The sequence below is a fragment of the Mesocricetus auratus genome, unplaced genomic scaffold (assembly GCF_017639785.1).
Source record: "Mesocricetus auratus isolate SY011 unplaced genomic scaffold, BCM_Maur_2.0 Super-Scaffold_100040, whole genome shotgun sequence".
In the NCBI taxonomy this organism is placed as follows: Eukaryota; Metazoa; Chordata; class Mammalia; order Rodentia; family Cricetidae; genus Mesocricetus; species Mesocricetus auratus.
This window is the reverse complement of record NW_024429217.1, coordinates 4,851,432-4,864,555: the sequence shown is the minus strand read 5'-3', so window position 1 is coordinate 4,864,555 and position 13,124 is coordinate 4,851,432. Positions and strand designations below refer to the sequence as shown.

At 42.1% G+C, this 13,124-nt stretch overlaps 1 protein-coding gene across 5 annotated transcripts in view; it reads left to right on the top strand.

The window, feature by feature from the left end:
* Dync2h1 (dynein cytoplasmic 2 heavy chain 1) overlaps nt 1-13,124 on the top strand; it is a 221,568-nt gene that overhangs the window by 83,138 nt on the left and 125,306 nt on the right. For all 5 annotated transcript variants that reach the window (XM_040734715.1, XM_040734717.1, XM_040734714.1 and 2 more), the window contains exons 52-55: nt 508-650; nt 3,029-3,107; nt 6,369-6,523; nt 12,904-13,041. In XM_040734715.1, coding sequence (XP_040590649.1) covers nt 508-650; nt 3,029-3,107; nt 6,369-6,523; nt 12,904-13,041 — 515 coding nt within the window. The remainder of the gene's footprint in view (nt 1-507; nt 651-3,028; nt 3,108-6,368; nt 6,524-12,903; nt 13,042-13,124) is intronic.

Below are 13,124 nucleotides of genomic sequence, written 5' to 3'. Positions count from 1 at the left end.
TGCACTATGGAAATAAATATAAATTTTTAAAAGTATAAATTACATTGCCTAGCAATTCCTATATATGTATGAATCTTTTTCTTAACATGTGTGACTCATAAGAACACAGGTGTACAAATATTTTTTATTCAGTCTTTGAGAATTTCATACACATATACCGTGTATCTTGATGACATCAACTCCTTGGTCCCCCATCTAACTCCTACCATACCCCACTCCCAAACTGATGTCTTCTTTTCATAACCCACTGAGTTCAGTCATGCTCTCCTTGTTTCCATTGGTGTGAGACCAGAAACTGGCTCTTAGGCAATCTGCCAGGGGCCACTTCCTCGAGGAAGCAAGTAGTTTTTTAAGAAGTGCAAAGATCTTGTCCTAGTACTACTTTGTATTTTGCTCTTTCCCATAAACAACTCCTACTATTTCATTTATGAAAAATATTTATCACAAAACTGGTTCCTATATAAGTTCTTATAATTTTCCATGATTACGGTTTCTCACAAATTTTAGGAATTCGGCAAAACTTGCATATTGTCTTGATTATGGATTCTGCAAATATAAACTTCATAATAAACTGTGAGAGTAACCCCGCTTTGAATAAGAAATGCCAGGTGCTGTGGATGGAGGGCTGGTCAGACAGCAGCATGAAGAAGGTAGGTCCATTCTGACGTTGACACGTGCAGATGGAGAGTCAAGCTTGTCCTTGGTGTCGCCTTCAGTTAGTCTTTGCCGCTAGTTTGCGCGACCTGAGGCCCTGGGCATTTATTTCTACTATGTCTGGAAGCATCTCCATTTTCTTTCTATTCTTAGGATACTTTAGTTGAATATAGAAATTTAGATGGAAACTTTTAGTTGAGCATAGAAATTTTAATGGAATAAAGAGATAGTTATCTTTTTAAAAATTCTATGCCTTGGATTTATTAGCCTAAAACAAACAAACAAACAAAAAACCTCCAAAAGTGCATAGTAAGAATTTTACAAAGTGAAGATGCAAAAATTTAAGTTCTTTTTAAAAGCACATTGAGGGCCTGATGGTGGTGGCACACACCTTTAATCTCAGCACTTGTGAGGCAGAGGCAGGTGGATCTCTGTGAGTTTGAGGCCAGCCTGGTCTACACAGTGAGTTCCAGGACAGGCTCTAAAGCCACACAGAGAAACCCTGTCTCTGAAAACCAAAAGAAAATAAAAAGCACTTTGAGGGGCTGGATAGAGATCTCCTGGGTGAACTAGGGGCTTATGAGCATGGGAACTTGAGGGACTGAGTTGGGGGGGGGAGGGAGAGTGCTGAGAGGGATGATCAGAAATGGGGCCTTATGGGCCAGATAGAAGCCTGAGGCTTGGGAAACTCCCACTGAGTCTACAAGCATGGCCCCAGCTAAGCGAGACTGGTGGCAGTAGTGGATGCCTAGCCTGAACTGGCTGTCCCCTGTTGTCATTCAGAGCCTTCATCCAGCGACAGACCCACAGCCAAACATTGGATAGAGCTCAGGGAGTCCTGCTGAGGAGAGGGAGGAGGGATTGTGGGAACCTGGGGGGCGGTCAGGGACATTTCAGGAAAACCCACAGAACTGGCTAGCCTGGCTCATGGGAACTCACAGCGTCTGAACCAACAACCAGGGAACCTGCATGAAACTGACCTGGGCGCTCTGCATATATGTGGCCATTGTATAGCTTGATCTATTTGTGGGACTCTTGTCAATGGGAGCAGGGTCTGTCCCTGGTGCTTTGGCTGGCTCTTGGGAACCTATTCCCTGTGCTGGTTGCCTTGCCCAGTCTGAATACAGGGGAGGGAGGTGCTTGGTCTTAAGGCAGCTTGATAAGCCATGCTTTGCTGCTGCCCATGGGAGGCCTGCCCATTTCTGAGCAAATAAAGAGGAGGTGTGGAATGGGGTGGGGTGGGGGAGGCAGAGGGGGAAGAGTGGGCAACCCAAATTGAGTTTAATATGTGAGTTCATAGTACCATTCTAACTACAACCCACTCATTTTACTTTATCTGAATCAGTTATAGCTTAGACATTGTGCTTTGAATAACATTCATACTCCCAATTGCTTACTTATTTTTGTATAATAGAAATATATATCGTATTTGGAACATTTCAGAGTAGTGTGATGCTACATCACAGACAAACAGAAGGCAGGCAACTTGTTTTAGCCTGTGTGAATGGAAAGTGAGCAATGGATTCGTCTCTCTTTTCTCCCTGAATTCAAAAGTGGTATTGTCACTTGAGATGAAGGATGAGGGAAGACACTTGTCAGGCCTGAGGAGATGCACCCAGACACAGTTTACGAGAATGAGAGGAGGGAGAACTTGGATCTGTTTGCTTGAGGTTAGCGCAGTTGAGGGTTTTTCTTATGCCACCTGTAGCTAACATTGTGGTTTTGCTCCTTGAGTGTGGTGAACCAAGTGTGAGGACACTTGTGCAAATGTAATTATGTTTTACCAAGGAACTCAAGCTGCTAAGAGGAAAGTCAGGGTTTGGAAAAGAGGAGTGTCAGTACTAGGGTGGCTGAGTCCCGGAGACTGGATTGGAGCAGGGCCGGGAGGATGTGGGTGTTGAGAGGCAGTCAGCCTGGAAGGCAAGTGTCTTGGAATGGTGAGAAACCCAGCGGTAAAGGCTTACCTTGGAAGCATGAGGACTGCCGTGGGGACTAAGTGTGGATCTCCCAGGAGCCAAGTAAGACGTTGGGCGTGGTTTTGCATGCTCATAATTCCAGCTCTGGGAAAGCAGACAGGTGGGTCCTTAGGCAGGCAGCTAGCCTGATTGGTGAGCTCCAGCACAGTGAGAAACCCTGTCTCCATAGAGGGGGAATGCATTCCTGAGAATACCATGTGGGCTTGCCCTCTGGTCCCCACACACACTAGATGCTTGCACGTGCTTCCCTCACAAGTGCTCTCCCAAATACACTGTGCCCCACAAATGTTTACGTAAAGCCTCTAAGAGGCTCAAGTCAGTGAAGGAAGTTCAGCATTAGTTAAAGGGTATATTTTGTTACACTTCATTCAGTGGTAAAGAAATGTTCTGCATTTTAGATACCAGAAATGTTATTCAGTGAAACAGATGAAGACAAACATGACAAAAAAAGAAAAGAAGAAAAGAAAAAAAACTCAGGTAGTATTCCGGTATAATTTATTTATTTATTTATTTATTTTTCTGTATTTATGAGATACTACTTTTTCTCATGTTAGAGATTCATGGAAGATGATTATAAATTTAAATAATGTGAACTATAGCACATCTTTCTCTGTATCACAAGCTCCCAAATAATGACATGGAGACTTAATTATGAAAGCTTAGCTTTAGCTTAGCTGTCCTACTAGCCCTTATACTGAAATCAACCCATTTATTTTCATCTTGTGTCATGTGGCTCGCTACCTCGTCTCTCCGCACTGCACATGTTGCTTTCTCTGCATCTGGCTAGTGCCCCTGCCTTCTTCCATTCTTCATTCCTGTCTGTCCCTACAAGTCTAGCCATTGCCCATTCAGCCCTTTATTAAAGCAGTCAGAGTGACACACCTTTACCCAGGTAAAGAGATATTCCACAGTAGTGAACTGTTAACAGTCAGGTTTCCTGTGCATATTAACATTTGAAGTTCTTTTCATTTTTAAGTTAATTTGTCATATAGGAGCCACGAGAGTATGTATACACTAGAAATTCAAAAATTACTTTTCCTAAGGCCTGGGGAGATGTCTCGGTACCCTGCTTGCATGGATGCATGAGGCCCTGAGTTTCATTCAGGACTCACCAAGTGCTGGTATTGGCACTTGCTTGTAACTCTCTGCTAGGATGACAGAGGCAGGAGGATACCTGTACTCCATACTCAGGCACTGGGCTGAATGGCTGAGACAGTTCTTAAGTTGACCCTTAGCCCATGTGCGTGTGCGCTTTCATATACCCCTGTACACTTTCATATACCCCTGTACACTTTCATATACCCATGTACACTCTCATATGCCCCTGTACACTTTCATATACCCTGTACACTCTCATATACCCCTATACACTCTCATATACCCCTGTACACTCTCATATACCCCTGTACACTCTCATATACCCCTATACACTCTCATATACCCCTGTACACTCTCATATACCCCTGTACACTCTCATATACCCCTGTACACTCTCATATACCCCTGTACACTCTCATATACCCCTGTACACTCTCATATACCCCTGTACACTTTCATAAACCCATGTGCACTTTCATATACCCATGTATACTCTCATATGCCCCTGTACACTTTCATATACCCTGTACACTTTCATATACCCTGTACACTTTCATATACCCCTGTACACTCTCATATACCCCTGTACACTTTCATATACCCCTGTACACTCTCATATACCCCTATACACTCTCATATACCCCTGTACACTCTCATATACCCATGTACACTTTCATATACCCTGTACACTCTCATATACCCCTGTACACTTTCATATACCCCTGTACACTTTCATATACCCCTGTACACTCTCATATACCCATGTACACTCTCATATACCCCTGTACACTCTCATATACCCATGTACACTCTCATATGCCCCTGTACACTCTCATATACCCATGTACACTCTCATATACCCATGTACACTTTCATATACCCATGTACACTCTCATATACCCCTGTACACTCTCATATACCCCTGTACACTCTCATATACCCCTGTACACTTTCATATACCCTGTACACTTTCATATACCCCTGTACACTTTCATATACCCCTGTACACTTTCATATACCCCGTACACTCTCATATACCCCTGTACACTCTCATATACCCCTGTACACTCTCATATACCCCTGTACACTCTCATATACCCCATGTACACTCTCATATACCCATGTACACTTTCATATACCCATGTACACTTTCATATACCCATGTACCCATGAACTTACATGTGTACGCTACAGCCCTGTCCCTGCCCTGTCACAAGCAGAATTCTTTTTCTGACCTATAAGTTGAAGTCCTGATTGTATTGTTTTGATTCTAATCTGTAGATGTGTTATATAACTTCATTTAAGTTCAGACAAGTTTTGTGATATATTGTGAGCACAGATGGTATAGTTTCTCAATTGTAATATTCCACATTAACATTGAATACACAATTTTTATATTATAGTGACACTTATTTTTTAACACAAGCATCTAACCGTGAAATGTTTTATTAAGCTTTTTTTTATGCTAGAGACAGGGCTGTGTACTGAAGGAGCTAGCAGCCTAGTGAAAGCAAGAGCTCTGCTGTGCAGACATTTAATTCTGCAGGAGCAGGAAAAGTTGTGGTGGCAGTTCATCTAAAGTGTGTTGAAAAGTGCAGTGCTGGCTGGCAGTGTCCTAGGAGCAGATGGGCTGTAAACAGCCAGTCTGGAAAAGGCATCCTGCTCCAAGTGTGTGCCCTGAAGACAGCGTGGACCAGCCGCGCAGGCGTTTCTGCGGACTGGGAAGAAGGAAGGGGTGGAAAGGTCTGCAACAGAGGTCCATGGGTCTCGGTGACGAGGACAGGGTGGGCAGGGTCAGTAATGAGCAGTCTGCCTGGTGAGTGACCTGGAGCTTCGGGGGATTTTGGTAGCAATGGGATTGGGATTTCCTTTTACACTAGCATCCTTAGGTTGTCTCCCCACTCCTCCCCCCACCCCACTTTTTCCCCAGTTATTGTGAAGTGGTGACTTGGGGAAAATGGCAGGTAACTAGACCACTTTAGAAGTGTAGTTCTGTGATGTGGGCCAGACAAGGCCTGAACCAAGGAAGAGGTAAGGTAGACAGAAAAGGATGGACTATTGAGAAATAGTTGCCGTGAGGCTTGGATGTGTGATGGTTGTGACAGACAAGAAAGGATGAGTCAAGGGTGTCTCACTGGCTTCTAGCTTAAGAAGTAATTAGAAGTTGGCTTCGTTCACGGCAGGGGTATGTAAATGGTCAGTGAGGGGAGTATGTGTTTGATCACACATAGACTGAATTACATTTGAACTTACTCTCAACTTTCTGATTTTTGAAGTATTCTCTCCTTCACTATCAAATGAGTAGATTTTGTTTGGTTTAGAATCCCTTTTCTATTTCAAGTAGCTCTTACTATGTTGACTTTTTGATTATATGCATAATGTAGTTCTAATTAATTTATAATAACCAGTAAAGTATTTTTTTACAGTAATAGCACTGCGTGGGGGAAATAAATAACAGCAGAAAGATAGAGACCACTGTAATCATAGAGTTCAGACCCTTAAGGAGCATAGGAGCTATGGATCGTTTTATGTTTGTAAGAACTCTATAGAATGGGGTATCTGAGGTATAAGTAAGATTAATTGATGTAATTCTGAATGCATCATACTTACAAATAACTTTTACCTCCTGTCTTTTTCTAGTTGATCCTGACTTTCTAAAATCATTCTTATTAATCCATGAGTCTTGTAAAGCATATGGGGCCACTCCAAGTAGGTACATGACCTTCTTGCATGTGTATTCTGCCATCAGCAGCAGCAAGAAAAAGGAATTACTGAAAAGACAAAGTCATTTACAGGTATAGTATTGGTAATCTTGAAGATTTCAGTTTAGTTTTCAATTATTATGTTGAGTTACTGCTTACAGGTAATGACTATGCAGACCACAATGCTATGCTGCATGTGACATCTATTTAGTATAAGTAAATAAGGAATAATAAACCCTCAAGAAATAATTATACTTCTATACAGTGTTTCCCACTAGATTTATAGTAATGTGCTTTTCTTCATTAATAGTTATTTCATTTTTAAGGGATAACATTTAATGTTTTCACACATGTAGAGCTGCCCTTGAGGATCTCTTTTTACATGAAAACATTTTAGAAATTGAGAAATCATTATTTAGATGGGCATGATCCCAGCTTATTATCAAAGTACTTTTAAGACTGAGACAGGAGGATTAGGCTAGCCTGGGCTAATTAGTCTTAGGAGACCAGAAAAATAAAACAAAGGAAATGTAAGCAGTGCTTTTGCTAATGTTATTGGAGAGGTTACTATTTGACATTATAAAACTGAAATTATGTTTTAAAAGCAAACTGATATTTTTAGTTAAAATTTTTGGCTAAAATTGTTTTGTTAATAACATTCTTACTCATGCCACTTCAGTAGTGAGTCTTTCTCTGTTCCACCATCCAGCTCCCAAACAATCACACAGAGTCATCTTATTAATTTTGAAAGCTCAGCTGATAGCTTGGGCTTGTTTCTAACTAGCTTTTTTAACTTAAATTAACCCATTTCTATTAATTTGCATACTGCCACATGACTCCTGCCTCGTTACCTTATCTCCTGCATGACCTGCTTCCTTTGTCTCTCCTGACAACTCCATCCTTCTTCCCAGTGTACTCTCTGCTCCAAAAATGCTACCTAACTATTGGCTGTTCAGCTTTTTATTAAATCAGTCTGAGTGACATATCTTCACAGTGTAAAGGAGTGTTCCACGACATTTCCCTCTTTTTGTCTAAAAGGAAAGGTTTTAACTCTAATTTAACTTATAATAAAACTATAAGTAAGTAGAACAATTACCAGGTAGGAATTATTTGCAGTGTGCAGTCCATTTATTTGTATTTGGCATTTTGGAGAAAATAGGCCGTTATTTAGTCTATCTAGATGAATCCAAAGTGCTGTACTTAATTTGCCTTCTCTCATAACTAAGGAAAACTATAACTATGACTCTCTCATCTTCAACTCTATCAGAGACCCTAGAAGGGTATAATATTACCCGAGTAAACAGGAAATGCAGTGCCTATCACTTCCAAAACAACAGAGATATCTGGCTGCCTGGACAGTCACCCCAAGTTCCTCTGTAGAGTTGGGACATCCATCTTTGTCCCACTGGGCTAGAATATCTGACAGACTTTTCTGTGAAGCAGGAATTTTTGAAGGACTGTCCTACCCTGCCTTGGCAAAGTTTGGCAATCACCTTCTTTTGTGTTTTTCTTATGCAGTTTGGACAGCATACTGTTAGCAGCCAAGGCAAGGGCTAGCTTTTGCCACAAAGAAAGCAAATTCCATATGGAGGTTCTTCGATGCCTATTATCCTTTTATGAAGTAGATTGATGCTACCAGGAGCAGACATGTCTCAGTGTTATGAAAAGCCCTATGTTATTAAAACATTAAAATGCCACATTCCATAGGTCTCTGAAGTGTTTGAAGACTATCTATTTAAAATATGTCTCTGATTGACCTTGAAAATATACCTAACATGATGATAAGTTTGATTGCTATAGATGACTAACTACCAACCTTTAAATAGCTTTCAAGGACTAGAACTTAACATTTTATTTATAAATAAGCTGCATAGGTACAATACCTTAAACAAGAAACAGAAATATATAATACAGTATAGCAAAAATAACTTATATTTGTATCAATATACCAAAATCCATGCCAATATAAAACATTTGGGACTAGTGTTTGATCAAAAGTAGACTTAACGATCCACCCTTTTATGTCATCATTTCTATATTATATCAATATCACTCTTTTTCCCATCAGAAAGAGATTCCTGAATCTGTCTCCTTTGTTTGCTTTTTTCCTGACCATGACCAGTGATAATTTGTATCCAACCACCCTAAATTATGACAGACATGCATAACATATGGAATGACCAAAACATACCCACCCCACCTCTTGGGAATGTGGGTGTTGTTTCTCTAGACTGCTTCCTGTTGGCTGGGGTTGCTGCAATTTTGGGGGGACCATGAAAAAATTAGGATAATGCTCAAGTCCTGGCTAGAAGAGTCTGTGAGGCCGGACCATCTTAGTCAGCAGCCTAGGAGCTGTTCTGGATGCAGAGCTCTGAGGAAATTGAAACAGGTATTCTGAGAGGCTGCATCACCCAGGCCACCCATCTTCATTGGTGTTGGTCCCCTTGATCTAAAAACACATAAACTGTCAAAGGTAACATACATGTTTGCATATAACACAAATATAGCCTGTGCATTGTACACAAGCCAGCCATGGATGATTTATTTGTTGTTTTCTGTTTCAGCAAGTAAAATATATGCCACCTGTCTTGTAGTTTTTTAGGTTTATTTCCTTATGTCTGTGGCCACAATTTTCATGGTGTTTTACCCAATCAGATCTGGTCTCTATCAATCTCGAATGAGTTCACAGTCTTTCAAGTTTTCAATGTAACATTTGTGACTTCCATTTTGAAGTTAAGACACTTTAAAAATATGTAGGTTGGCTTAATTTAGTAATTTTATAATCCAGTGTCTCTCAGCAGCTTTTGTTTGCTCATCAGCAATCAAAACAAAAGTCAATACAATAGTTATTGTACAGGATCCAGACTCCCTGCGTAGTATTTTCTTTATGTGGTTTCTTGTTCTTGTTCTTCTTCTTCTCCTTCTCCTCCTCCTCCTCTTCCTCCTCCTCCTTCTCCTTATTATTATTACTTTACTCTTTCTTTAAAAGCTTTACTCTTTTTGGGGGGTGGGTTGAGACAGGGTTTCTCTGTGTAACTTTGTAGATCAGGTTGGCCTCGAACTCACAGAGTTCCCCCTGCCTCTACCTCCCAAGTGCTGGGATTAAAGGTGTGCATCACCACTGCCCGGCTAGACTTTACTCTATTTTTAAACTATTTATTTGGCTCTATATGCTTTTTTCCCCTTAAGCCTCTGCTCTTTGTTAAACACACTGTAACCTCTTTAGAGTTATTTTCTGTTTCAACCTACTTTATTGCATGTCTGTAACCCTCTTCTGTCTACATGAACAAAATCTCAAACCACAGCATAGCTTAGCTCATTGCACACTTGTGCCTAAAGCCCACATACAGTGGCCGGGAGACTAGTTTCCGTATGTTGGCCTGCATGAGAAACTGTTTTTGTGTGTTTCAAACTTTTTTTTAAAGCTTTCTCAGGTCTTACATGAAAATATGTGCTCCTACATTGGATGCCACTTGTAGTGAGTCTTTCTCTGTCCCACCAGCCAGCTCCCAAACAATCACACAGAGAGTTTTTATTATGTATTAAAGATCAACTGATTGCTTAGGCTTGTTTCACCTAGCTCTTATAACTTAAATTGATTTCTACTAATTTACATCCTGCCACGTGGCTCGTGGTTTGCTACCTCATCTCCTACATGACCTCCTTTCACTGCCTCTCCTGTCCACCCTTCTTTTTCCCAGTTCCGTCTCTGCTCTGAAAACCCTGCCCTAGCTAGTGGCCATTCAGCTTTTTATTAATTTGAGTGACATATATTCACAAAATATAAAGGAGTATTCCACAGCAACTTTACATTCTGAACAGTTTTCATTATGTAGTATTCCAACTGTGGTTTTAAAATGTGGCTTTAGAATGCCAGCTTGTGGTGTAAGCATTTGCAGATCATAGACAGGGTTCTGCGTTCATTCTGGAGCACTATGTACACTCCTTCGCCCACACACCGAATGACAGCTTTTAAACTTGCCAGAGAGTATTTTCTTTTCTCTCTGGTAGGGTAATATGGTAGGATCCAACTTAATTTATGACCCAGTTATCTAAATATTCCCTTATAATTTCTTTTCTTTCTTACTTAACCCATTACCTATGTGTAATGACTGTGAGGACATATGGGAGCCTACCAGTCAGTGTCCACGCTCTCAAAGAGAGTGGCTGCTTGCAGACACCAGTTACCAATAGCTCTTCAAGAAGAAGTGGAGCTCCTTAGGATTCCCCCCCCGCCTTGCTAGAATTTTTAGCTGGCTTTATCTTAAACAAGACCTTGGTCAGGTAACCAGAGCTGCTCTGATTTCTTATGTGCAATAGCTGTGTCATGTTTGGAGGAGAGTATTTCCTGGCACTCCTCTCCAGCCTCTGGTCTTTACTTCCTTCCCCTCTTTCTTTGTGTTCTGAGTCTTAGAGCTGGGCTTGGTATAGCTGCCCGTCTATGGCTGAACACTAAGAGTCTGTTTCTGACTTTGAAACGTAATGCCCGTCTGCACTGACCATTACCTAGTGCCACAGGCAGCCTCTCTGCCCAGGATGGGCACCAAGACTATAAGCATTGGAGCTCAGATGGAAAGGTGCCCTGCCATTTGGGAGCCCAAGAGTTCCACAAAGCCACTGTACGCTGCAGCTGTGCTCCAGGGAAAGGTTTTCTCAGTGGAGCAAGTGTTGGGGCTCTGCTGAGGTCCAGTGAAGGGTAAAACTCTCTCCACTAGGAAAAGTGTTTCAGTTCTACGACTGGAGCCCAGTCCTGTGCAAGTGTCACACCTCACAACAAACCTCGTTGAAGATTTACTGGGGAGGACAATCTGGGAGGTGGCTGCCTTTACCGTGAGGAGCTGCAGCAAGCTGTACAGGGCACTGAGCTTATCTGGGGCTTCTTGCTGTGGGGGCGGGCAGGGAGCTGCTCCAGGGTGAGTTGGCATTAGTGGGTTTTTGTATCCTGATTCTGGGGCAGCCTCAGGGATTGCTGGGATTTCATGCTCAGGGACCCCAGGGATTGGTGGGATTTTGCAGCCTGACTCTGGGGCAAGTTCAGGGATTGGTGGGATTTCAAGCCCTGGTCTTGGGGTCAGGTCAGGGGTCAGGGTGTTTTTCCTTGGCCCTTTCTACCCTACAAACACAAGAAGGGAACTTGACAATGTGACCTTTGGTAGTAAAACAACATCACTAGGCTCTTCCCTGAGCCCCATGACTTCCATAGCCATGGGTCTGACTATGGTTACAGTGCCTGTCATGACTTTAGTTTTGTGGAGGAGGCTGCAGATCCAGTCTTGCTTTATAGCACCAGTGAGCGCATCTCACCTGACAGTTGTATAGTGTGGCATCCACTATACAGGGGTCCAGTGCTGAATAAGACCACTGCTGTCTTTCCTCCCAAGCACACTGCATGGCACCCTCCTGCAGTCTGAAAGCCAGCCACCAGGTCACAGTCGCTTCAAGATTGACATCTCACTATCCTGTAACCAAAGTGTGTGGTGTCTTAGTGCTTTAGCTATGGTGGGGAACTATGAGGCTGTGAAGCCAATAACTAAATATGAGTTTTGGGGGAGGGTTGATGTCCTGACTTAGTCCTTAATGGTGCAATTATTTAAACTTGCAGAATTGTTCCTTCATTGAGTCTGTGTGTGTGTGTGTGTGTGTGTGTGTGTGTGTGATGATAAATTCTTTGTGATACCTATATTCTGTTTAGGTGTTCAGTAAATATTGCTTAAATTCTCCTTTCTCCTTGGCTGTCTCTAAATCTGACAGGGGACAGAAACCAAGCTTGCTTAACAGAAGAGAAGGACGGTACTTCCATGCATTTCTTAGATTAGTGATGGCGGAGCAGGATAGGGAACCATAATGGCCACTCAGGTCAAATGGCCGTGCAGAGCAGGGCATGCTTTTGGTGATGTCCACCAGCCTGTGTGTGAGGTAGACAAAGCCAGCCTGCTGTAAGAAAGACCCCTCTGGCTGCGTACTGGACGGCACACCGAGTCTCCCTTCTACCTCTGTCACACACAGATGAATAAAGAAGGCTCAGCACACTAGTTAGATTATGAGTATCACCTTGTTCTGTTCAGCATCACCGTCATGCTTTAGACCAGAGCTTCTCTGCCTTCCTAATGCTGGGACCCCTTAGTACAGTTCCTCCTGCTGAGCTGACCCCAGCCACACAGCTGTTTCACTGCTACTTCCTAACTGCAATTTGGCTACTGTTATGATTGTAATGTAAATATCTGATATGTGACCCCCAAGGGGTTGCAACCCACAGGTTGAGAACTACCAGTTTAAAGTGTGTTTTTCATTAAATCTCTGTCAAGTATTTTATTGCATCTTAATGGATATGACAATGAAACATTCTAAATAGCACTAAGAAAAAAAGGGTTCCCTTCTTTGTTTGTTTGATGGTTTCATGAAGGACTTTCCTGAATGTATATAGAATTCTTTTTTTAATATATATATCTCCAATCAATATTGTGTTGATTTAGGCTGGCGTGTCTAAACTAAATGAAGCCAAAGCTCTTGTGGATGAGCTGAACAGAAAGGCCGGCGAGCAGAGCGTACTGCTTCGGATGAAGCAGGATGAAGCTGACGCCGCCCTTCAGGAGATCACCGTGTCCATGCAGGTGATGCTTGGGTAGGGTCAGGTGCCAGTAGATAAATAAGTGGAGGACATCTGTAGCTGCTTGTCAGTCGATGTGAAAATCAG